This window comes from Spea bombifrons, chromosome 4, assembly GCF_027358695.1.
Source record: "Spea bombifrons isolate aSpeBom1 chromosome 4, aSpeBom1.2.pri, whole genome shotgun sequence".
NCBI classification, from domain to species: domain Eukaryota; kingdom Metazoa; phylum Chordata; class Amphibia; order Anura; family Pelobatidae; genus Spea; species Spea bombifrons.
Window position 1 is genome coordinate 92,309,782 of NC_071090.1, and position 27,124 is coordinate 92,336,905.

At 40.1% G+C, this 27,124-nt stretch overlaps 2 protein-coding genes across 2 annotated transcripts; one reads left to right on the top strand and one right to left on the bottom strand.

Annotated features, from left to right (window-relative positions):
• Window positions 1-1,275: 1,275 nt before the first annotated feature.
• On the bottom strand, window positions 1,276-18,634 carry DPP8 (dipeptidyl peptidase 8). The gene is made up of 21 exons (XM_053462500.1): window positions 18,609-18,634; window positions 18,049-18,191; window positions 17,348-17,617; window positions 15,845-15,957; window positions 15,367-15,540; window positions 14,086-14,254; window positions 13,008-13,118; window positions 11,905-12,033; window positions 11,579-11,640; window positions 10,670-10,770; window positions 10,045-10,222; window positions 9,324-9,483; window positions 7,541-7,620; window positions 6,809-6,961; window positions 6,165-6,300; window positions 5,869-6,014; window positions 4,174-4,320; window positions 3,785-3,937; window positions 3,272-3,414; window positions 2,646-2,757; window positions 1,276-2,546 (listed from the first exon to the last, which is right to left on the bottom strand). The coding sequence occupies exons 2-21, from the start codon at window positions 18,053-18,055 to the stop codon at window positions 2,424-2,426; spliced, it is 2,667 nt and encodes an 888-aa protein (XP_053318475.1). The 5' UTR covers window positions 18,056-18,191; window positions 18,609-18,634; the 3' UTR covers window positions 1,276-2,423.
• Window positions 18,493-27,058, top strand: HACD3 (3-hydroxyacyl-CoA dehydratase 3). The gene is made up of 11 exons (XM_053462501.1): window positions 18,493-18,635; window positions 20,205-20,247; window positions 22,582-22,655; window positions 22,743-22,907; window positions 23,633-23,684; window positions 24,047-24,157; window positions 24,520-24,647; window positions 25,155-25,267; window positions 26,022-26,128; window positions 26,253-26,381; window positions 26,696-27,058. The coding sequence occupies exons 1-11, from the start codon at window positions 18,558-18,560 to the stop codon at window positions 26,770-26,772; spliced, it is 1,077 nt and encodes a 358-aa protein (XP_053318476.1). The 5' UTR covers window positions 18,493-18,557; the 3' UTR covers window positions 26,773-27,058.
• The last annotated feature ends 66 nt before the right edge of the window (window positions 27,059-27,124 follow it).

Genomic DNA, 27,124 nt, shown 5'->3' on the forward strand with positions numbered 1-27,124 from the left:
ACCTCTCACCCTTTCTCTGTGCCTTATGTTTGTCACTCCATTCCCTCTAGATTGTAAGCTTGCGAGCCGAGCTCTCTCCACCTAATGTATCGGCTTGTTTTAGTCTGTCCATTCTCATCTTGTCATACACTTTGAATATATGTATTGTATTAAGCGCTGCGTAAACTGTTGGCGCTATATGAACAAAAGATAATAATAATGAGATTTCAATAATATAATAAAACAGACCACTGGGTAGGTAGGGCCACTGGGCACCCTAGTGGTGCTCCCACATATTGTTATCACAACTCATATAGCTAATCCAGTGCTTTGGGATGTGACTGCCTGCTGGATACATGCAGTCTCATGATGCAAATATTAAAGCCTAGGGTGCGGTGGCGTCTAACCAGATGTTGGCTGAAAGAGTAAATTATAATCCCCAAACGTTCATGGCTTATTATATGTACCTCATCATTTTTTTGCCAATCGGCATTTCGAGATTTGTTTCAGACATTGAAGAATTCAAATGCTCAATAAGGTTGGAACCCACTATTATAGAACGCACCAATAAAAAAAAACAAAGGAAGGGTAAATTGTTTCTTTAAGCAAATATTGTCAGTGCTCTGTCGAGACAAGAAAAAAAACACAAAAATAATGACACAATGTAAGTTTTTTTTGTTTTTGTTTTTTTTAAGACGTGTCACTTTTTTTTTAACGTTTGAAACAGCACATAATATGGCACCTTTAAATGGCCTTTGAATGAAGTAAACATTACTAATGACATGAGGAAATAAAATTCTTAACTACAGCTCCTTTTAAAACACTTTCATCTGAAGTTTATACAGGGTCACTAAAACAGGAGAGACTTGCTCCATATGGCTGACAAAGTTACTTGTATCTACGCATCTCCTTTCATTTCAAACCCCCGACAGCAGCAGTGAGGTAAGGCAGAGAACAGAGCAAAATGACATGCCTTTAAACACAGAAACTTACCAATTTATTCTGGCTAATGTTCAAAAATAGTTTAACTATTTGTCAGTCTTTGAATGCTCACAATACAAGATATTCTAAGCATTTTCTCCATTACAATGAAATGAAGCAGAATGCAGTTATTGATTCAGCACCTTCTAATACCAGGATCAGGATACTCCATCTCTCATAGGGGGTCTTCCTTGAAAGGATCGGTCTTGACCCCAAAGAACAGTCAGACTGAAATGCAAAAAAAAAAAAAAACTCAGCAGCAGGCATGATCCTGTGAAAAATGGTGTCATCTTTGGGGGTTACTTGTATCGTGCTAATAAGTAAATCTGGAAGAGGATTATGTACAGTCTCCTTGAAGCCAATGCAAGTAACAGCAATGAATGACAAGTACTCCACTGCCAGACCATCAGTCCACAGTGGACATTGTTTCTGTGGACTGAGCGGTCCATATTACAGGCCATGCTAACATCTAACACATGAAACTTCAGGTTCCATTTTCCATTGAGAAATGTAGCAAAGGGTTGATCTTCGAGAATAACATTGATTTTTGAGCAGTGGATTTGCAAACACATTGCATAAACCGTTCAAGTAGCAGTTAGGGTAGCACCTTCTCTCAATAAAGTGCTCTGGATATATAAAATATAGTGACAAACTGCCACTGAATGTCAGTAGATGAGGGGCAAACACTGTTTTGAAGAGGAGAAGGCTGATGCGCATTAGGGGTGCAAGTTTCATCTTGGACTGAACTTCTGTCAGACAACAGCAATACATATGTGTCCGCAAAGAGCAACACCTTTCTGAAAGCTGCTTTGCACACACGAGTTTAAATGCTTTCCCCAAAAAGCAAGGCACCCTGTGGAGCTTAAGGATGTGCGAAAATCAAGGGGAAGGAGAGCGGAGCCATCTGACACTTCAGTAGTTCAAGCACTGGTACCCAATATGCTAGGAGTCAAGAAGTCAGAACATAGAGGTGAATCCGGAAGGCACTCCAAACTCTGTAAGATGATGAGGTTTCAGCTGCATTGCAATAAGGGTGTGTGTGTGCGTTTATACTGAATATTCAACAGAGAGGTGAAAAGGCTTCTCAAATCTTCTTTTCATTTCTCTAAGGTATACAGATTTCTAATGTTATTTTAACTTGTAGTATGAAGTTTATATGAAAGTCACTGGCCAAAGAAGATCTGACTGTTCACGAGATACCTCCCATCAAAGTGGTAAGGTACCGAAGCATTTAATTCTCCTGTGATATAGTGCTGTGATACAAACACATTAATTCTGATGGCCAAGGAAAGACCGTTGGAATATCTATGTAGTACTGTATGAATGTATTACAGGCCTGGTTACTTCTCCTCCGATGGCGGACCAGGGAACAGACGATGTACGTGAAATCAGCAGGTGTTCAAAACTGCAGGCAACAAGGAGGCTTCAACTCTCATCCATCCTAACTGCCGCTAACCCTTAGCTCACAAGGCTTTAGTGACTGCTATCCGGGAGCCCAGGTTTTCCTGCAGGTAGTACAGGAGATGCAGTTCATAGTGTTCTCCTGATTCAGGGACCCGGATGCTGTGCCGTTCCTGAGGATATATCTGTAGGCAGATAATTGAAGTAAATAAAACACAAACTAAGAAGCTTTCAGGGGATCAGTGATGCAGTGTTGGTGTGCATACAGTTGGCAGAGCTCTCACCTGAAGGTCGTACGGCTTCCCACTGCGTACCAGAAAGCTTAGCAGGATGCTTGTGTGAGCAAAATGTACGTTCTCATCCAGGAACCCATGTAAGAGAAGCAATCTGTTGGGCCTGTGAAAGACAGAGCAAGTCAGAAAACGATACAGAATTGTAAAAGATGGAAATCCACCTGACTAGTCTTAACAATAGATCTGCAGTTAAGTATGGCCAGTGTATCATCTAAGTCTGCAATGTTTGAGAATTCGTATGCATTATCTAAATACTAAACCTCAGCAGTATTGGCCTATGATGTTTAACATTATTGACTGAGGATTTGAAGTGACATGTAAATTATTATTTATGGATTTTTATAGCACCATCATATTCTGAAGCCCTGTACAAATCTAAGAGGATATTGGAATCAAATAATGAATGATATTTTGCCTGGGGTGCTAAGCATGAAAAATAGTTCAGAAGCTCTTAATACAAGGCTAAATAAGTTAGCCCGAACCAGCAACGCACTGCAGATTAAAAACTGATTGCCAATAAACGAACATGTATTTATTAGCATAAGAAAATCTTAACTTGATAACACTGTCGCGTATTATCAGCAGCAAGTATTATTATTCAGAGTCTTGACACTTACTCAGAAGGGAACTTCTCAGCCTGCATTGCCACAGAGCCCAAGTAGTAGCCATGCTCATTCTGGTCTGGATGTCCCATGTACCGCTCAGTGTACCCCGTATCATAAAAGATCCACAGAGTCACAGGCGCTCCAGCTATTGCAACCTGAATCAGAGGCGAGGACATTAACACTCAGGAAGATAGTTACAAGCAATGAAGGGTCAGAAATGACAGAAGAACAGAACACAAAAACAGAAATGGGTTTGTGGAGTTGAAGAAAAAAAGCATGAGTAAGACCAGAAAGGATAGAAACATGAAGTTGTATAAAACCAAGGGAAAACAGGCTAAATCAGAACTCATTCGCATCTCACTAGTCAGACTGTTTCTCCAGTGATCACTAAGTGGAACACCTTTATATTTACTTTGGGTGGGAGATCAGGACATACTTTTTCCTCCAGCAATACAGAGATGAGGTCTGCTTTGGAAGATAATTTCACAGATATTGCACTTCTGTATGTTCCATGTGGCTACTTACCCTGAATACATCGGGTCTCTGTGCTAAAGCCATGAGGGACAGGTAACCTCCATAAGACCATCCATGGACACCCACTCGATCCAGATCTATAAAACTGTATTTAGTAGCCAAATATTGCAGTCCCTCCACTTGATCATCTATCTCCACTTGACCCTGTGGTTTGAGAGCAGAATAAAAGAAGATTCACCAAATTCAGTGAAATATTGATAATTCAAATAATCAAGACAACAGTAGCGTCGAGATAAGTATGATCTATCAAAAAACAAAAACAGAACCGAACCAAAACAAAACTAAAAAGTGCCTGTCCTTAAACGGGTGATGCAAAGAACAGTGGGGAGTTATATCATTAATATAGAAACCAGTTGTTTTTTTCCTTTTCTCTGCCTTACCATCTTGTATTTGAAAGCTCCTTCAAACTTCAGCCCACGATGACAAGAGCCCCTGTTGTCAATGACAACTACTACATATCCAAGCGATGCTAGTGTGTTCAGTCGGAAGTACTTCATTCCTTTAAAGCGATTGTTAACTAGCTGCACCTGTAGGAAAGGAGGTTCTCGCATTTAGTCCTTCATTGCTATCTTTTATTATTAAGTACTTGTGCACATACACACATACAGTGCTGTGAAAAAGTATTTGCCCCTTCCAGATTTTCAATATTTGCCACAATTACATGATTTCGATCAAGCTCATTTTAACATTAGACAAAGATGACCCGAGAAAACACAAAATGTCGTTTTTAAATGATGATTTCACGTATAGAAGGAAAAGATATCCATTTCTAGCCATCCCTATGTAACAAAGTAATTGCCCCCTTAATCAACAAATTAACTAGATTTAATTGATAATTGGGTTAAATTTCACTAAACACACCCAGACATGATTAATGTCAGCCCTGATGAATATAAACGTCAATTAAATAGAACCTGTCTTGCGAAATGGGCTAAAAAAACATCTCAAAAGACAGCACATGATGCCACGAACTAAAGAAATTCAAAAACAGTTGCAAAACAAAGTCATTAACCATCTATCAGTTTGAGAAGGGTGACAAAGCCATTCTAAGGCTCTGGGACTCCAGGAAACCACGATGAGAGCCATTATCTACAAATGGAGAAACTGTGGTGAACCTTTCCAGGAGAGAACGACCTACCAAAATTCCTCCAAGAGCACATCTACAACTAATCCAGGACGTTACAAAAGAACCCAGACTAACATGGACCTTACTTGCCCAGTGTTCAGGTCAGTGTTCATGATTCCACAATAAGAAAGAAACATCCATGGGAGCGAAAATCACATACATGGGAGAGAGTTGCAAGGTGAAAACCACTCCAGACCAATAAGAACACAAAGGATTGTCTCACGTTTTCCAAAAAACATCAATGACTCCCAAGACTTTTGGGATAATATTCGGTGGGCTAATGAGTCACAAGTGGAACTTTTTAGAAGACATGGGTCCCGTTTCATCTGGCATAAAGCGAATAGAACATTCCACAATAAGAGCATCATACCAACAGTTCAAACGGAGGAGGTAATGTGATGGTCTGGGGCAGCTTCAGGATGTGGGCAACTTGCCATAATTGATGGAACCATGAATTCTGCTCTCTACCAGAAAATCTTGAAAGAGCGTGTCTGGCCATCAGTTGGGTTATGCAGAGGGACAGTGATCCGAAGCACACAAGCAAGTGCACCTCTCAAAGATGAATCTGATTGAGATGATGTAGCATGAATTTAGAAAGGTAGTTCATGCACAAAAGCCCTGCCAAGAGCCAAAATTCCTCCACAGCAATGTAAAAGACTGATTGCTAGTCATCGCAAATGTTTAATTGCAGTTGCTGTCGCCAAGGGTGGCACAACAAGTTATTAGTAGCAATTATTTTTTCACATGGGTCATCTAGGTACTGAATAATTTTGTACCTTCAATAAATGAAATGATTATGTAAAAGTTGCATTTTGGGTTTTCACACAACTGTATGTGCAGTGACAGTCTTTTATTGAATTTATATAACAAATGCCATAACCATTACACAACCCTTTAACAGCGCATAAGCAAAATAGGCTTAACAGGAAAATTATTTTCAAGATCTTACCTGTGGGCCCCCATAAATAAAGAGCACAGTAGGGTATTTTTTGCCAGGTTGCAACTGATGAGGTTTGTACATCATCCCATACAGGGTGTAGCCTGTGCGACTAGGGAATGAGAATATCTCCGGGGCAATGTAACCTGGAAGTGCACCTAAAAAAAAAAAAGAACATTTAGAAAGGGGCAGTTTAAAGTAAGATGTTACATTGCCTACAGGTTCACAAATCTACATAAGGGTTAACATCTATGTAACTAGTTCTCACTTTTCCTCATAACAAATATTGATCAAACAGCCTGGCCCACCTGGTGATTCCAAAAGCGTGGCCCAAAATTCTTTGCCTCTCTGTGTCAGGTCTGACCCAGAGCCTGTGAGACGGAAAAGATGCACAGAGTGGGGAAGAGTCTGACTGCTATACCTGCTGATGAACATGTCACAATGCTGAGGAAGAAAAAGCCAAAGAACATCATTTTAGCTTTCTCGGTCAATCATTCACATTACAAACGCTCAGAAAAATAAATGCTTGCAAGTTCTGCAACTACGGAACTACTACTATTAAACAAAAAATAAATATGGATCGGCAGATACTATTTATATAGTTTTTTATACTATTTTATAGTCCACGCACATCTAGGGCTGCCGAGTTATTCAGATTTACATTTTACACCTCAGGCTACGCCATTTAATATTTTATGTTATCTCGCAATAAAAAGCAATTTTATACTAACAATTAAGTGAAAAGGAATGAAACGCAAGCATCAGGGATAATTCTGAATGAACTGTGGTCCACTTAACACCCAGGTCTGAAGTAGTATGAAGGATGAAAAACATTCATGCACCACCTACTTGTATGACAAACTCCTAAATGGATTTATTTCTTCGATATAGCTTCACAATTTGCTCTAAGGTTTCTGTGGTAAATGTACACATTCACAATAAAAATGTTTACCTGGCTGACACAACAGGAATGAGAGTATCCCAGGTCTGTGAGCCTGGTCACCTCTCCAGGGGTCTCATAGTTGGCGACATACAAGTGATGCTCCAGAGGGGTGTCTTTTGTGGCCTCAAAAAACACCAACTTATTAACTTCATCCACTCGGATCTGGAGGATAAAAGTTGAAACATTAAATTTGAGATTCCAACAATCTATCGTAGCAACAGTAAATCCAGCGTAGACACAATCAGCAGAGTAGTAGAGTTTAGCAAGCTCTGATTTGTGTTAAAGGGGCAATCCAGTCCTCAATATTTAATGCATACTGCATTTTAGGAAGTAAAAAACCTGCAGTGCCTGCACTGCTCAACTCACCAGTATGCATATTTTATTCCCAATCATTTTAATGGGGGTTCAAGTCTAATGTATGCGAGTTTAGCTGGCATGCAAAGTAGCACTCGAGCAGGCAACATGCTAAAGCATGCATCCTGTACCCACAATTCAGGAACACCAATCTGCATTCCGTATAATGCATTGGAGTGCACAATGGATTTTAATATGCATTTATTTTAAAATTGTGTGTGGTGATGTTTCTTAAAAGCATTAGCACAGGATCTCCCGATTGTATACACATTCAATCCTGCGTAGCCATTTCTTGGCTATATATCAATATTTGCTCAGTGGTGCAAAAGGGCTTTGTTTGCAAAAAAAAAAAAAAAAAAAAAAAAAGGATAAGATAACCAAGCTTACATTAGATCCATGCCGGCCAAGAACTTCCCATTCTCCGCTGGTGACTGCCACCTCATCTTTTATGGGACAACGAAAGTCACCTAAAAACACATTTTAAAAAAACAGGAGTATGGCTGTGACATCTCAGTTAAAAAGGGGGCCTTGAAGAACACAGCTACACCCTACCAAGATAAATCTGCACAGAAAAGCAATCCAAATATGGCCAACACCATAAACATCCTGCCTCGATTGACCAAACTTTGCACAGGTCCCTACGGGTTCAGTGAAATAAATAAAAGCATCTTTATATAGGTCTCTCAGAATATGACAAATGACCCAAACGCACAGAACTCAAATTAAGACTACCGACACTAAATGAAACCATGAATCAGTTAAATCATAAGATCTGATAGCTTTCAAATTCATCATACTTAATTTAGAAGTAGCCATCTTCTGAAACCATAAGGGACATAAAAAAAACAGCCCAACCCAATAACATCTAAAACTCGATATTTCCAAAATAATCCAATGTGAAAATCCCTAAATACTCCTACTGAAATGAGATCACTTAATTGTATGCCATCACAGCAAAACACATCCATAACATCCATACATGCATTTTCGTTACTGCAAAAATCTACTATAACAGAAGGTTCCTGGTCAAGGACATGATTCCAGGAAATAGGGTATTATGTCAAATACCCTATTTCCGACTGAAAGTAAACTTAACATAAGGTGTAAGCAGGATTACCCCACCCTAACGTCAAACCAGGGCTCAACAAACCCCCGGGCGCCAACTCAACTATAAACCACCTCCTGGCTTCCAGGGTCTTGCAGGAAAAGGAGGCAGCACTAGACAGGGCTGCCATTGGGAATCCAGGTCTCCCTGCTTGGCTGAGGTAAAACGGGCCCATGTAACGTGGACTAGGTGACCCCAAAGTAGTAAAAAAACAGTCTCCTACATTTTATGGCTGGCTCACAGATCCAAATCAAATTTGTCGACCCCTGCCTTAACTGTGAAAGTTTAGATACGGTAACACCAGGCTGGGTAGAGCTCTACTTTGGGGGCTGGAAAAAATCATAGCTTTCGTTTTTGGGGAAATAATTTGGGGAACTAAAAATAAACATTACCCAGTCCTTATTTTTTTCTGCTTATATCGAAAGAGGTTTGTACCTAAATAAGATAAAACTCTTTATGTACCGTCAAAAACAATTTCTGCCCATCTAATCTATTCCAGTACAGAGAAGAATTCTTGAATTCAATAGTTCTTGTATCACTGCATGAAGGCTGCGTGGGACAATTTTCCAGATGTCACACTAAATCAGCGGCAGCTGTGTGCGTGTAATTGGATTGAGCATAGTCAAGGCGGTGCACTTTATTTTGGCTGCATGGAGTAGGGACAACAAGAACTCAGAAAACAATCTATCGCCTTAAAATACGGCTGGATTTAATTTTTTTTTTTTTTTTATGGACAGCATAACTGCATTTAAAGTGGTCTCCAGCTCTGGAATACCAGCAATGAATACCACTACTATAATTAACCATACTAGAATGTGCATACTAATATACATTTTCTATTTTCCATTTACTTAACTCTGCTTGTAATCCTTGTTTCAGAGAGCTTTAGTTCCTTGGAAGGTTAAGGGCAACTATAGTTGGTCACCAATATTTTACCCAAGAATGTATTAACTATAAACACCATACTAATTACTTACAGTTTACAATGTATATTATCATTATACATTATTACCGTGTATTATAACGCTTGCACCGCTCCCCTACAAGATGGGGCAGTTAACTTACCATGTCCCAGCAGGTCAGCTCCCCCCTTCCCCGTGCCACCAGTTCTCAACACGCTGGTAATCCTGTAAAGGTGCCGGAAACCAGTCTTGCACTCAGAGGCAAAGAGGAATTGTATCTCATCTTCCCGAGTTTGGGGAAAGAAGTGCAGGATATCATGAATCTGAAGGACAAACGGTTATCGCACATCAATAAAATGCTGATCTTGGCAGCATATATCGTAGAACAGGGAGCTGCATCCCGTTCTAGTCAGTCAACACAAACCTAGTCAGTGACAAGTTAAATAATAGCGTTTAGGAAACACTCAACATATGGCCTGCACAAAAAGTTACAGTGCCCCTATAAACTTTTTTCGCACGTTAAATATCTAGTTCTCCAATCATTTAAATGAAGCTCTTCTTCAGTATGCATTTGCAATTGAAGTAGAAATTAGTTGACTGGTGGCTCAAACATTCTTCCGACTAAAAAGGTCCTCTTTAGGCTTGCATTCAAGTTTAGATGGCGGCTATACATACTTTCTGTATACACATACACTGTAGACTTGCCGATATACTAATTTCTGTGCTCTAAATCCTATTCATCTTTTTCTTTTAGAAATATCAATCTATCAATTATTAGCCAATATTTAAAACAATACAAGATAAAGCAACATTTACTATATGATCTAGCACAACCATTTTAGACAGAAGATATGGCTTAAGGCCTTGCTGCATATTTTCCTTACATTTATCCAAATGTCTGTCGTCTCTTCGTATATAACAAGCGGTGTCGCGCAGTCTGCCAAGGAGTCAAACAGAAGTGGGTTATCAGGAGAAGCTTCATAGGGACTGATGAATAGCGCAGGAGGGATGAGAACAATCTGCAGACGCGTTTGTGGGCGATCAAGCAAAATGGCCCAAACACTGAAATGAAGGACACCATTAGTGGAAGGAACATTTCCTAATGATTTGCAATCTCTTTTGGGAGAATACTTAGGGAATACACGTAAGTTGTTTTCCAAGTGGCCTACCCCTTGCCGGAAACATTTTTTGGCTGCAAGTATAGCCACCAACTCCCCTGGATGTACCTATATCAGTATTTTAGTGTAACTGCCATCACATTACTTAAAACACAATTTAAAAAAAAAAGCCCATGAGGCTGCACATACATACAGGAAAGGTTTTCATTTCTTTCAATGCAACCTAAGACCCACCTGCCTAGTATAAGTTGTCAAAATAAGTATGTTTAATTTGTACTGTGCAATTGTATTCCATTAGTATGCTCAGCAGGAGGCCTAAACAAATTGCCATAAATACATGAAAAAAATTACACAAAAATACACACACTCTCTATATTACAGAGATACTCACTAATTCCCATCGGGTGTCCATCCAGCTCTCACAATATATTCAGTGCTTCCAAATAGCACTTCAAACGGCTGCCGGAGTTCTTTGTCCTTGACATCCAATACCTTAGAAGGAAAAGGTAGGCCATTTATTTGTGTGCACAATAGGAAACACACTTTCCTGCTGCTGCTGCTAATGCCCACTGGGCTTGACTTTCTGTACAAGAAAAGCATTAAGGAGAATCTGAGTCTCTGTAGTCTCTGGATTTCTTGCAGACAATTGGCTTTTTAGCCCTACAAAATGCATCAGATGCAAGAGATCCTCTGAGTCACTATACATTATGAACTTTTTCAGCAAAAAGCCAATATGTTCCTGCATAGTTATGTTAGTGAGATTTCATTGGACAGAAGATATGTTATGATTCATGATTGACTAAGGTTCAATCATTTCTAAGGTTGTATAATTACTTTTACGTATAGCATCACCCATTACCAAACCTTTGTTATGCCTGCTAGATTCTTCATGTAGCTTTCATGTAGCTACATGTAAAATGACTGCTAAATTACATAATAATAAGTGATAACGATCATTTCTAGCTAATAAAAAAATAATGTTAATTCATATGTAATCTGTTAATTTAGATCTGATGATGCTGTAGGGTATTTTAAAACATGGTTTATCTGAAAGCAAGTAGGTAGAACAGGAGGTACACTACCCAAATGTAAAAAATTGGTTGGAAAAAGGAGGACAGAGTAAAAAAAAAAAAAAAAAAAAAAAATAATATTAAAATTAATTGCTTTTAAGAAAACACATTATGTATCAATTACCCTTGTTTTGCAGTATAATATTTAATCAACAGCCAAAAACGATTCTATATAAAAATGTCTTTGTACGCATGTGTCAAATATATGTATTACATCTATATAAACTCACCCTTCCCTCAGCATCCACAGTAATTTCAGAAAGTTTAAATGTCACTTTAGGGTTTGCAGTACCTGAAAGAGAAGAGTGTGTGAGAAATGTAATCTTTTCAAAGTAGAAAAAAACTAAAGTAAAGTAGTAAACTAATGACCAATATCATTCTCGCAAATTGTGACTTTTCGACATATTATTTTCCATTTTCTAATTAATTATACTTGAATGTACTACAGCTTAGTAAACCTTTTACAAACCGGAGAGGTGAGACCCACAGCAGTAAAAGTTTTTATCATTAGTGCCACTAATTATTACATTCACCGTTACAAATAAGGAGAACTCACCCGCTTTGGGGTAACGGAAGGAGTCAGTCCTGCGTGTCTCCAGCATTGGGGATGTTACATGGATGATCTCGACCTCAGACTCGTCATTCTCCTCGTACAGGATGCGCAAAATCTGACCACCAGAGGCAGCTGTAAAAATAATAAGGTTGAGATTCTTTAGTCTTTCCCGATATTACTTTATTGTTGGTTGAATTAATGGTCGAATTCTCCTCAGAAAAAGTTATTTCCTTTAATAGATTATGCGCATAATCGAGACAAGGCACACAACACACAAAAGTCGAAGCGTTGTCTAATTACATATTTGGATTACATGGTTTATATAACTTCTTATACTTCTTATCTGCTTCTAATAGCATGCATCATTCTGATTGGTTACTTTTTAAGCAGGTTACACCTCTTAGTAGATATGTTGGCACAACTCGTGATATATCATAGACTAGGCATTTTCTACTGTCTTTGTCAGCAATAATATTTATGATAACATAAGCATTTTTCTAACATTTATCCTCTAAGCCATGGAGCATTTTTATAGCCTTGTACACTCTCTAAAATATTAAAAACATTCAGGGTTCAGCGCTGTACAAAATACTCGACTAGTTATCTCTAAATTGGTATAACCACCACCCTTCTGCTACCAACGCCTCTAGTCATGGAACTTTTCTTTACTTGCCATTAGTCACAAAATGCCATTTCAGTGACATTTGAGAAAAGTGTCTCTTTTAATTACCCAAAATCTTCTACGTAGGACAGGCAGACATTCACCAATCTGAACACTAATGCTTGATATCATCTTCTCAGAGAAGAGAGCTCAAGGTTTACACACAGAAACCGGCTCCTAGTTGTTTATTCACTTCTTCGGGATATGAATAAAGTAATCACAGTAATATCAACTTTTGTCTAAGGAGTATTTTTTTTTTCTCAACAAAAGCAAACCAGATCTTGTGGAAACAGGCACAGCAGAACATTACATTTATTTCAGAAGAAAACTGACATAGCTTCCCTTTAAACGCATCAGTGTACTTGCTGCTGGTTTGTTCTGTGACAGTCTGCACAATGCAACACAGTGAAGACATTCGAGCATTCAGCCAAGATCTTATTCTTACTTTTCTCATTACGGGGGCACCACCAATACCCGGTGTAACGATCGAACTCCTCCTGCAACACGAACGTCGCGACTCCCGCAGAGCGTGCGTCCTCCTCGACCCCGGCTGAGTCTGTACGCAAAACACAGTTAATCAAGTCCATGTATGCATGTTTCATTTACGCAACACAGAGACAGCTCAGTCAGCTACTGTATTTCCACGTATGGCACTAATAAATCCCCCAAATACTCATCTGACCTCCATAGTAGATCTCTAGTATATCTATTAAGACATTATGACCGTTCAGTAGTTGATCATGTGACTTATTTATCTACTAGATAATACAACAGGCTTAGTAACAATGTCATCGATTTACATAACTCAGACATTGGAGTGTAGCTATACTCAAATGACAATACTAATATGTTTACAATATATTGCTATGTATCATTCATTCCTGACAAGTACAAGTTTTTGATCAAAGCTTGGTAATCCCTACAATTAAAATATAATGTATTTAATTTCAATTAAAGGGAAGAAGCTGAGAACATCAGAGCTATGTGGTTAATTAGACAAGGTTTATGATTTCTTACTAGTTTTGAGACATTTGTCTCGGACAGTCACATCAGCAGTTACGTGTCTGTACATACACAGCCCACTAGAACTTCACACATCATAGTATAAAGAAAACTTTGCTGTAGAAACTGGTATATTAGTTGCTTGCTCTTGGTGATCATCCTGTTAGTTTATTAGTACTCGACACACACTGTTTTTTTTTAATTTTTCCCATATTTTTTGTGGTGACTGTTCAAAGTAAAGTGAAATATGCCAAGCACAGTATGCTAGGGAACTTTAGCTGTGGGAAAATGACAAAATTTAGAGTATGCAATATTCAGTACACTTAGGTAGTTGTCTGCTCTATAATGGGGGGTACCAAACTAAGTTTTTTTTATTGGGATAAAAATAAATATATCAGAAGTGCTCTTTATACATAACTCCTAAAGTGTCACTTAAAAATCTAATCTAACCTGCCTCCACAAGTGCCAAGGGGCCCACTGAGGTCAGTGAAGCTCTGTAGTTATGTGTCTGGCTGCCTCACCCTTGTGCACGAAGGTCAGCCTGCGTTCCTCCCCACGCTCAATGTTAGAAATCCATAGGTCGTTACTGTGTACAAAGGCAATCCAGGTCGGATCTCCAGGACAAAGGGAGGGATCCATGCGGATGTTGGGACAACTGCTCTCCAATAAGCGAGGCTGCAGTGGTTGCTTCTGTGTGGACACACACGGTCATTATTACAAACAGCTCACAGGGCATGAACATCAAATAAACAGGTGCACGACCCCCAACACTAATCAATGCTAAAAGTTTTACATCAAATCGCATAAAATACGGTTTTTACAGATCCTATTATTAGTAACAAAATAAATGTAAATGTTTATGAGCAATTCTCCTTTTTTTGGGATGCTGTCACTTTAAAATTTCTACCTCCCCAGAGACGGTGGTATACGTGCCTATAATCCCTCTAATAATACTCTACTGGATAATAATACTCTACTGGATAAATGGGCAAAAATTCCCACAGAAACGCTCCAAAATCTTGCAGCATTCTTCCCAGAAGAGTGGAAGCTGTTATAGCTGTAAAGGGGGGGTGACTACATATTAATGTCTATGTATTTAGAATGTGATATTATCCCTATTGGTGTACTGTTCAGGTGTCCCAATACTTGTCCATATAGTGTACTTTCATTCATATAGTGTATTTTCTATATAGAACTTCCTCAGACACCAAAACTGTTCTACTATATGCAGTTCCCAAGATTACTACAGAAGAAGATTTAAACATCAACGGGATAGTTATATGGCTAAACATAAGACAAGGCCAAGGACCTATTAAGGTTTGAAGCCTTTACAGCAAGGAATATAGGCTGAACAGTTCTTGTCAGCTCTCAAATTGTTCTTTTTTTTTTCTAGGTTACTCTATTTATATCCTACTTTAAGTGAATGCGGTTATAGAAAAGTTATAGAAAAGGCCATCAAGTGCTTACTCACATGATGACACCCAAACCATAAACATCTTCACTATTATACACTGCTACCTCCTGACACACCACCGAGGAGTACTTAAGTGACCCTACTGTTAAATTGTACCTCACTTACCCCTTTCCCCATTGTCCACGCCAAATAATTCTTTTTTTCCCATACCTGCTACCTTTTTCAGCTCTAATTCTTTTTTTATACATTTACTGAATGGTTCCTGATAACCAACAACAGACTGCCCATTTTTAAACTTAAAATAGGTTGGGTAAAGGGCAACTAACTATAGCTACTTTCACAGTCCAGGCCACAAACTACGCAATAGTTTAGTTATGATTAGGCTCACCGTAAACCCGCGGGTGCCGCCATCCCGCACAGTGTAGATGGCGCTCCCAGCCTGGAAGAGGAAGGTGCCACTCTCTGCATGGTAGTCAAAGGCAGAGATTCCCACAGTTCCAATGCGTTTCCTTTCCCGAAGAAGCTCTTCCTCACGAGAGTACATTCCATAATCTGGCGTTGCCTACGCAAGTAACAGAAGACATAGTTGTCAACATACATTATATAAAGCATGAACCCATGACAAACAGAACTGTACAGACTGAACAAAACAATGATTAGATAGGTTTGTAGCAAAACATGGTTCTTAGAAAAGGCTAATGATGATTGCCAGCACTGGGGAGAAAGACTTCAACGTATCCCCAAAGGAAATATTCGCCAGGGTGTCCAGAAAAAATAAAGTTAAGGGACAAAATACATACATACATACCAGAAATCTTCAGACATCTACTGCAACTATACAAGACCCTCCACATGGACCATCTCACCTGAAATGTATCCAGAAGTGGTTTCCAAGACAACATAAGTACTGCCCCCCTGTTGATGTTCTTTGGGATCTCTGAGTAGAACAAGGTGTTCTCCCGGTTCTCTCCGGACATTGCTGAAAAGACAAAACAGGACCCAGCTGACACACATTTAACCAAAAACTATGAAGATATGTGTTCTGCTGCACCATTCATGAAGATAAGGTTGTCAGCTCCAGGCCTGCCATATACTCTACCTACTTACACACACACACACACACACACACACACACACACACACACACACATTTGTAGAATGTCAGCAGTGCATATAACCGTTCACTCTTATACTGGCAATATGCAGTTTGCCCGTACCAGCGAGGGTGGATTTAAATCAAAATGACAATATCAAATTATGTCTCACATTTTAATACATGATAGCCAAACATTTATCACACCTTTTTTACTGAACACATAGAGGAAATAAAAATACCCCTGAAACAAAAGAACTGCAGTCCTCTGAAACAATAAGGCTACAATCTGAAGTATCTATTTAGATTTCCTTCACTTCCAACATATTTGGCTTTTCAGAATTGAAGCAAGGCCGTCAATTTTCAATTCTGTGTTTTATCGAGACAGAAATCCCAGTAGCTCAACGGAATATTGCTGTACACGTTCACAGCTTGAAACAGTTTATGTATGTTTATGTCAAAAAGTGGCAAAAGGGCACTTTGGACCTGCTTACTTGCGGTTATACAGGCTCGCTCATTTGCATATGTCTGTTCTTTGAGACACAGCTTTAGAGCACAGCATAGGTTGGAATGCATGAGCCTTAGTATTCTACCTACAGGTAGTAATTTAAATCACTCAGATCTCATCAGTCACTCAGGATAGTAACTACTCTTAGGGAGTTTAGGGTCACTTAGCTGTTTTCGTGGAAGACAAGGAAGTTTCTAGCTGTAACATTATTGCAAATGGGGTTTCTAATGATCAATTAGCCTTTTAAACAAACGTGGATACACTAACATAACATGCCATTGGAACACAGGAGTGATAAACGGCCTCTGTACGCCTATGAAGATATTCCATTAAAAATCAATTTCCAGCCACAATAGTCATTTACAACATCTGCACCGTATCTCTGATCCATGTGATGTTATTTTAATGGACACAATTTGCTTTTCTTTTAAATACAAGTACATTCCTAAGTGACCCCATACTTTTGAATGGAAGCATATATAGGCTTTTGGAACTAGAAACAATTCTAGGAGCTGAACTGATTTATTTTTTTTAGGAGTTATGAAAGGAAATGGACAGTAGGTATCAGCAGATCAATACAGTATAAAATGGTTTTCAACAGGGTTACATATTCACATAGCAATTAAATATTACTTTTTAATGATATCCAAATCAATATATTAAATTGAGGAATCATAACAGAGAGGATAGTATAAACCACAGAAACATGGTCTCCCAAGGGTCACGGATCACACTTATACAAGTAACCCCCCAAAAAGCCACACATACCCAAGTAGTACATGCGATCGGAGTGCGGGCTCTCGGGGTCATTCCTCTTAACAAACGTGAAGCTATGCGGTGCCTTGGCCATCATGAAGCCATGATACTTCCTGGTGTCCGCCAGCAGTTTTCGCATCTGACTCCATGAGTGACGTTCCACATAAAAAGGCTCTGGCGCAGCGTCTGCTCCGTCGGGTTCTGCATTCCTACTGCCAGTCGCAGACTCGAATAACTCTACTCCGACCTGCTCAGTCTCCATAGCTGCTGCCATGTTGCATCCTGCGAAAAAAGGATTCGGTAATCATTCCATGACACCGGCTGCAATACGTAGAAACATAAAATCAGGCACCCATAATTTCAGTGCCACAAATACAACTCTAAAGGGGCAAAATATCCTTTGAATGAATGCACGGTGCTGCCTAAATTGTTGGCGCTATATAAATAAAAGACCATAACACAGAAGAGATTTCTATGAGGTAAAATAAGCAACCAAGCATTGACATTGTTATGCTAAGAAGGAATCGGTATAATACGGTCAACCTTATGGTATCTTAAGATATCACGGTGTTTAGGAATCCCCAGCAACAACCGGTGCTTATGAACAGAACATAGCTCTTTTCTTTCTGCAGTGTTTTCACGTAGTGCAATGCCACTCCCAGGCCGCACATTATGCTAGCCTCCCCCACGAGCATCGATCTCCTGGTCCTCACCTAACATAGAGACCGAGGCGGGTACCGGCTCTCTCCCGGTTATGACTTGGATGGGGTCTCTTACAGCCTCAGAGATTTCGGTGCTCACACATCCGCTTCCTGGAGACCAGGATCAGGCAGAGGAGAAACATGCAGCGCGCCCCCTGATGGACGGAAGACGAAATGGCAAGGAAGGGTTAATTCAGCACTCCCATAGGGACTATCCTAATGAAATACTTATTGTATCTTGTTAATATCCTGCTCTGCTGTCACTTTAAAAGCAATGCCTTTTTCCTGTACTACCTTAAATGAACCTGACAGGATCCATCATCACATATATTAACCCCTCCCTCATCTATGCTGATGCACTTGCCTGTCGCCCTCATCAACTATGGCAGTTTCCCCCACCTTATTTCCTGCCCTCACCAAAAATGGCTGACTGTGCGTTTGGAGCTCCGCCCACGAGCCGTGCAGCTGGAGGCCTGACGGTCATAGATCGTTCAGGAAGCTGCTGCCAACGAAGTGCAAGGATGAGTCTGACTCCGCAGGTGTACTGGGCACAGAGGCACCATGAAGTATACCTCCGAGTGGAGCTCAGTGACGTCCAGGTACTTGAGGGAGGTCGCCGACCATTATTGCATGAAGTTAAATTGCATTATATTGCCCTGCACGGCGCTATAATAAAGACATGCGTGCATTTATACGTATACCAGGCAAAACCTCCCAAGGCATGTTATTTGCACAGGGCTCCTGGTGTCATTTCCTGCGCGGGTGCCTGTCTACACCTTCTCATTCGGCCCTTTGGTTTATTCAATGATATTCGCGCAGGTGCCCTGTATTCACTAAGCTGACTCATTCCCTGTGCACTTGTCCCTGCCCCAGTCCCTTTGCATGGGGCTCTAGCGTTGCTGCTGTGTTTTAGTGGGATTGGATCATTGGTTTGGTATCCTAGTGATGTCAATACTTATATTAGCAAATAAAATTAGGTGTTATGTATCAGGCCAAATCCTGGCGGTTAACATGGAGTAGTAACTATAGCAACTGTTGCATTGATCTCGCAGACTGCGCCACCGCACAAGTTACATTATATGTATTCTGAAAGTAAAAGAGCGCACCAAGGATTTCTGCTGAAGATGGGGACAATTTATTAACATTTAGCGGGTATCGTAGATGCAAACTCAATGTTTCAGCCCCTCTCTGTACTCTTGTCCTTCTCAGTCTAGAAGAAATGGGATTAACAATAGGCCAGTTGTGTGGGAAAATATCTTAGATACAGAAGTCTATATACAGTATATTTTCTATTTATCAAAAACTAGCGAGCTGAAGAGAATGACGTGACGTTACGTGTGTCAAGTTGATCCCTTATTGCTACTAAAAACAGAAAAAAGCAGCATCCTTTCAATAATTACATTCTCGCATTTTGTTTTGCATGTCGGTGGCTGTGTGTGATCCGTTGTTATACTGTATTATTCCTTCTTTTTAAACCTGAGGACGGCTGTAACACAGATGGTAAACATGTCACGTATGTATGTTGTGTCTCTAGGGCAAGACCCCAACACACATGTGAACACCCCAAGAAAAAAGGTCCCAAGCACTAATGTTTATTTTCGGAGTATGTGCTCACACCAGTTAACCATTAACGCTTAACATTTTTTTCTTACCCTGTGTTGTAATTAAGAGAAACAGTGGCTGCAGCTAGACCTTGCTTACTTTCCAGAAGACCTTTAGTCTGCGATCGGTGAAAAATATATTATTATACCCACTGAGTGCATGACCCGCTCATCAAGTGTTTGTGTAGTGTTTGGGGAATACATATCAACTTCTGTGTATGACAGTGAGTAGCATGAGCCATGTATGCTTGGTTTATATGCAACATGTAGTTCACTAGCTGGTTTCGAGAACGCTTACTGTTTAGATGGAAGGGATATTTCAAAAGCAAATTTCCGCAGAACAGAACCCCTCCGCTTAAGATGAAGAAATACGAAAGGATTGCCAAACACTAACTTACTATCCACCAGGCGACTCTAAACACTTGTTATGTCGAATATGCGCGTAACCCATGGAACTTGATAAACTGTAGGGGTTTCCCAGCTGGTTCCATTTCTCTTGCATTATTAATTGTACAAACGTGTAACGAGTATACTATTTCATTGGTTTCCCTGTGATCTTTACTGCAGAATCCAGATATCAACATTTCAGATAACGTCCTGTATTTCAAAGGTGGGTGCAATACATCCTCTTATTTTCTATTTTATACATTTCAAGGGTCAATAGCGCAAATGTGCGTTAAAAAAATATGCAATAATGATATTCTAACGATAAACAGTATACATAACAATGAAAAAGGAAATTATTTGAAAAGGCTTCTAATCATTAATTACCATATTGCCATGAAGCATGACCTCTGTGTTAGTTACCTAGAAGGACTAAATAGAGGAAATGACTTCATTAGCATTGCCATAAAGTATGGGCTCAATGTGGTGTTTGAGTGGGTGAATTCACTCTGGATATCAAATATTTTTCTTACTAGAACAAAATTTATAGCATTTTTACCAAAAATATACTATCTTGCTACAAAGATAATCATTTTAATGACATAAAATATACACAATAGTATAGATGAGCTAAGCACATTTAAATAGTCTGTGTAGTTAACCTTCCAATGATTCTCATAACAGTAGTGCTAAAAAGCACTTTGAAGTTGTTGCTTTTGTTACATGCGATCCAGTCTGGCAGGTTAAAAAGCTTTGCCCAAATAACCCGGAGGACCTTGCAGAAGTTAAGTACCGTATTTGCTCGATTATAAGACGAGGTTTTTTTCAGAGCAAATGCTCTGAAAAATACCCCTCGTCTTCTAATCGGGGTCGTCTTCTAATCAGACCTCAAATAGAGGTCTGATTAGGAGACTGAGATCCAGATCCCCCGCACCGCTGCAGGGGACCTGGATCCTCCTGTCTCACCCGACCCCCCCCCCCATCATACACACACTTACCGGTGCTTCCTTGCTTCCTCTGTGTTGCCGGGGCAGCGGGTTGACGTCTACACGATCCGCGTAGACAACGTCCGCTGCAGCCGGAAGGAGGTGTGGCTAGCAGCGGGGGTTGTCTGCGTCCGTCGCATAGACCTTCCCCGACTGTCAGAGATCAGAGAGCTGATCTCTGACAGCCGGGGAAAGTATACGCGACGGACGCATACAAACCCCCGCTGCTAGCCACACCTCCTTCCGGCTGCAGCAGAAGGCGACGTCAACCCGCTGCCCCGGCTGGAAGCACCGGTAAGAGAGGGGGGAGAGCGGGGGAAGGGGGATGAGAGTGTGTGTGTGTGTGTGTGTGTGTGTGTTAGTTAGTTAAATGGGGTTATAGGGTGTGTGTGTGTGTTAAATGGGGGCATAGGGCATTTCTGGAGTGGCGTTAAGGGGGCATTTAATAGAGCACTCTGCCTCCTGAAATGCCTTATACCTCCCTATATGCCACTCTGCCCCATAATATGACTTTTAACCCCCTAAATGGCAGAGTGGCATATAGGGGTATAAGGCATTTCTGGAGGCAGAGTGCTCTATACAATGCCTTTTAACTCCCTTAATGCCACTCTGCCTCCTGGAATGCCTTATACCTCCCTATATGCCACTCTGCCCCATAATATGCATTTTAACCCCCTAAATGCCAGAATGGGATATAGGGGTATAAGGCATTTCTGGAGGCAGAGTGGCACATAGGGGGTCAAAAGGCATACCATGGGGCACAGTGGCATATAGAGGGTTAAAAGGCATATCATGGGCCACAGTGCCATATTGGAGTGGCAAGCCTGGGGGCAGATGTGCGTAACAGGGGGGCAGGTTGGAAAATACAAGAAATAAAAACAAAAAAAATCTTTTTCTCAATCATAGCTTTTATTAAAAAAAATAGTTTACATGAATTAACATTTACTGGTAAAACTTTTTTCCTTTGGGGTCGTCTTATATTCAGGCTTTTTCTTTTTTTTCTTAAGCTAATATTCAGATTTTGGGGGGTCGTCTTATAATCAGGGTCGTCTTATAATCGAGCAAATACGGTAATTCTGGTATACCTGCCGACCTGGCTTGATGAATTTACCTTATCTACCATCTGTCATGAGATGGCTGAACAGGCACAGGGTCACAGAAGAGAGAACACTCTCTGAAATGCTTTATTTAGAGCTTTTTAATTAATGGGACATTAAATGATGTATACTTTCTGTGAAATATCCTTTTGAAGCTGAACTGCAAATGAAACCTAATTTTCAAAGTTTCCTACTACAGCCAACTAAAATTAATTGGGACATCACATTGACAACCCATTAGTCCTTATGTCCCCATACTACCGGCATTCTGACTTATCTATCTTCTGACCAGCATCATTGGCATAAAAATCAAGTGTGACTGGAAAATATTTTTCCATATCATTTTTCCCAGTTGGCAAACTTGTGTACAAACAAGCAATATAACAACCCTTTCCCAAATGTTTTTCACTACGTATTTATATAAAAAATTGCACCATATTAATCTTTTTATTCTTTTTTTTCTGTTTCTTTATGCAGCTCTTGGACATGGTGCTAAAGGGGTCAATACGTATGAGTTTTCCCTGGAATTCCTAGAACCTGTAAAGCCTAAGGTAGATCTGCATCCCGAGTAAGTTCATCAGCATGTTGTTGGTAAGGACATGAAGTGCTAAAAACTTTCATACACAAACACTCTGCAGGTGCTGCAGCGATCCACCCAGCGGCAGTTTGCCATCACCGTGAAGAAAGTTGAGAGAGAGTGGTGGCCGCGGCTTACCAAACAGGAACGCAAGCCGCTCTTCCTCGCTCCAGATTTCGATCGCTGGCTCGACGAATCCGACGCAGAGAAGGAGCTGCAAAAGAAGGTGCGTGTATATTCTGGGTATTCGGTTACTGGACGTTGTGCGTATGAAAGTAAATATAGGGATTGCGGGTGAGAAATATCTGGAGGTATAAGGAATATCTGGGAGGCAGTGTGGCAGGCCTGGGCTCAGATGTGCATACCTGGGGGGGCAAGTTGGGAAATAAAAACAAGAAATGCATTTTTCTCAGTTTTTTTTTATTCTGCTGTTTGTTTGTAACATCCAGTTATTTTAAATAAACGAAAAATGTACATTTATTTTTTTATCCGATTAATAGATTAATCAAAAAAACAGTTGCAGCCCTAACATCCAGCCTTCATGTTTTATACTATGACTTCCCTCTAAAATATACTATTACAAAAGATATAGGGGTTTATTTATTATATGAAACGTTGTCGGTTGAGTTGTCCCTTTACTATTCATTATGAAGGGCCAACGATGGCCACTTTGCAAAGTGGTATGGGCTCAACTGTCTGCATAATGGGTATTTAATGGGTGCGGAGATTTTGCGGAAATCTCACATATTAAACTATATATTATACAGGGCCAGCCAAGCCCTGACTGCAGAATCTCGCTTCATAATGTATAGTGAAGTCAATGAGAAAAAAAACGCGTGATCAAACTCTCCTGGCAACTCTCCCTTTGCTGAATGATGAACTAAAAGTTATAATACAAACCCCTGTTGGGGTCGGACTGAAAACTACCAATTTTCTTCTTGTCTGTTCCAGGAAGAAGAGCGTATTACAAAAATCAGAACGGAATCCAGAATGCGGGAGGACCGTAAGATATGGGGGTGGGATGTAAATGATTACATGGCTACCAGCCTTACATGGTTTTCATCTTGAGGGGCCTCATCGTATATGTAAATTGTTGCTGAAACACCCATTTTTTAATCGTTTTCATATAACTATAGGGATTACGTCTGACTTAAACCTAATGCAATATCCTCAGACCATGTAATACTTAACATGTAGCTGTATTAGATGGCAGTTACAACATACACTTAAACATGGATGTCATGCTATCATGATATATGTCATGGGCTAGACATTTTGAAGACTAGTTCAGCATGAATATATTGGCTAACTAGATAGGCTTTTATCCTCAGTGTTAACCAGCCTGTCTCTTATCTGCCGTCACAGCGTTCCTGTACTTGAAGCGCGGTTACCTCTTCATGTATAACCTAGTGCAGTTTCTGGGCTTCTCCTGGATTTTTGTCAACATGACTGTTCGACTCTTCATCCTGGGAACAGGTGAGCTAGCACCCGCTATATCGCTGGGCACGTTAATCTATGGACATGTCATGCTTAGGCTATGTAATAGAAAACACTGCTTGCATGATACGTGTTGTGGGAGAAATACGCAGGTTGACCTTATGTGCGTCCTATTTGTTTTTGGTTTGTTTTTTCTCCATAGCCTCCAGAAAGCTTCACAATCTATCTAATGCAGTTTTCCCGATTTCTATCAAGTAATGGTTTAGTCATGTTATTTAGTTTCACCTTTGACTAATAGTGAGAAGAGTATCTCCTAGTTGTCTCACTGCTTTTCAGTTTACTCAGTATGTACTGTCCATGCTATGTCCATAATGATGGTCCTTCTTCCTATCCTTGCACAGACTCATTCTATGACACCTTCCACACTATGGCTGACATGATGTATTTCTGCCAGACTCTGGCTCTTCTAGAGATTATTAATCCCTTAATAGGATTGGTGAAAACGGGAGTCGTTCCAGCAGTGATCCAGGTATTATGATACTCATTGTGTATGGATGTGAACTCACACTTCATTGCTGCAATGTAACAGAGTTAATCTGATTGTTAGCAACATGACCTTAAAATGACGCCATCTCATAATAAGGATGCAGCGAGTGGATTAGCTCTTATTACTGGGTAGTAAAAAGCTATTTTATTTTCTGTTAAAAAAAAAAGAATACAAAACAACAAACAAACCAAACTTTGTATTTGTTTGAATACATCCTGCCAGTTGGCTTTTCGCTGACTGATTGTGTTTATGCCACTTTTATATTGGTTTTCCTTTTATTAAGTTATCTTTTGTAATTAAGGCCCTCTTTACATTTGTTTCTATGAGGCCCGATTTTTATTTGATGGACTACTTATGCCCTGTTTATCCATTGTACGGTGCTGCCATGTATGATGGCACCATATAAATCAAAACCTAATAATGTTGGCCCTAAGCAGCTGCTGTTCCACCTCGAACATTACTCATCTTTTACTTACTGTGTTCTCCCAGGTCTTGGGCAGAAATTTTATCCTCTTTGTTATTCTCGGCCAGCTGGATGAGATGCATACCAAAGGTGTTGTGTTTTTCGTATTTTATCTGTGGAGCTTCATCGAAATCATCAGGTGGGAACTTTTGGGCTGTTTATGTGGACAGGAGGGAGTGGGTGAACTTTAAGCATTAACTTAAGCACTGTGTAAATTGTTGGCGCTATATAAATAAAAGATAACTGTTAAGCACCGGGGTTATGTTGATTCCAAATCTTATGATTCTTTATCTTTTGGCTGGGGCTAAATAGGTCATTTTAATGAAGAATACATACTAGAAATAGCATTCAAAACCTGATATCTCTGAAATGAGGGTCTCTGCTTTTATCCGTCATAGTCTAAAGTGGGTAATAGGTAACAGACTTTTAGAGGTAGTTTCTTCTCTGAGAGTGGTGGTTAAGAGGAACAACCTTCTAGCAGAGACGGTATAGGACAGGGGTGTCTTTAGCTGAAAGAGCATTATGGGAGATGTAGTCCTGCAGCATATGGGATATGCGTAATACTATGTTGAACATAAAACAAAGACAAAAATCTTGTAAGGAGTGAAGTTTTGTAATCAATAGCTAACGGTGGGCCTTATTCACATCTATACACGTTTCATATCTGGAGCTGGGCCAGTAGTTGCACCCCTTGCAGATCTATCTGAATTGTTTATTGATGCAGGAGCAAGCTCCTAAAGTCTTGTAGAATCTTCAAGTCATGTCATGCCACAGGCATTATCGTGTCCCCTGACTCTGCAGCATCAGATGTGTAAAATACGTTAACATTTGTTGCCCAGTATCCTATGTAGTGCAAGTATACCAAATGTTGTAGACCTTTTTGTTCTTTCTAGGTACCCGTTCTACATGCTGGCCTGCATAGACATGGAGTGGAAGGTTCTCACCTGGATCAGATACACCATCTGGATACCACTCTACCCACTGGGGGGATTGGCAGAAGGTACACGATCAGATCACATATTCTATGTAACTGTGTGTAATCTTCAATTGTTAAAGATGCTCTCATAGAATAGTCCTTTATTGGAAATTATATGTGCTACTACATGCTTTTTCCCCCTCTGCAGCTGCTTCCATTGTCCAGGCGATTCCCATCTTCAACGAGGCAGGAAAATTCAGTCTGCATTTACCTCTTCTGCAAAATGCCATCCCCTTCTCAGTTTTCATGATTATCTACCTGCCCCTTTTGGTTTTGGGTGAGTCTTATGCCTTTTTCTTAACAGAAATGTCTAGATGTTAAATGCTACTGGTGACCAAAGTGCTGTATAGATTTCCACCCCATAAAAGTTAGTGTAGACCAATCCTCATCCTGGGGAGATGCTTCCCAGAGGAGCCCCGGAACCGTTTCTGATCCTACTGGGGATATGCAAAGGCCAGCTGCCAAATATTGGTGTTTGTTGTGCAGTTATTACATACTTGTTTAATTTTAGAGCCCAGTATACGAGTAAACATTTTATGCAGTTATGTGCAGTTCTTGTTTCTACAAATAATGTTGTCATTCTCTCTCTAGGCCTAGTTATCAACTTCCGCCACATGCACAAACAGAGATGCAGGCGTTTGGGAAGCCGGAAAAGAAAGATGCACTAAAGGAAGTTTCATTTCTTTCCCAATTTTTCATAATTTCTTAAAATAAAAGGGGGGGGGCATCACATCTGACCAGTGACCCCTTATTGTTTTAATGCATTTAAAGAAATCCCATGCCCCGAAGAAGGGACCAGCCGCCACCTTGCTTAGTTCTTTGTGTTGGACAAATTTGGCGTGTCGGATTTTAGAGGTACATGTCGCAAGTCTTGCATGGACGCTCAACCGTAGTCACTTGAGGGTTTGTAATTGGCCAGTATTTTTATACTACTACTACCGCAGGAGTATGTCATTTTAACCCCTTCGCGACCTTTGCCGGTTCAGGACCGTCATAACAAGAAGGTCACTAAATGACCTT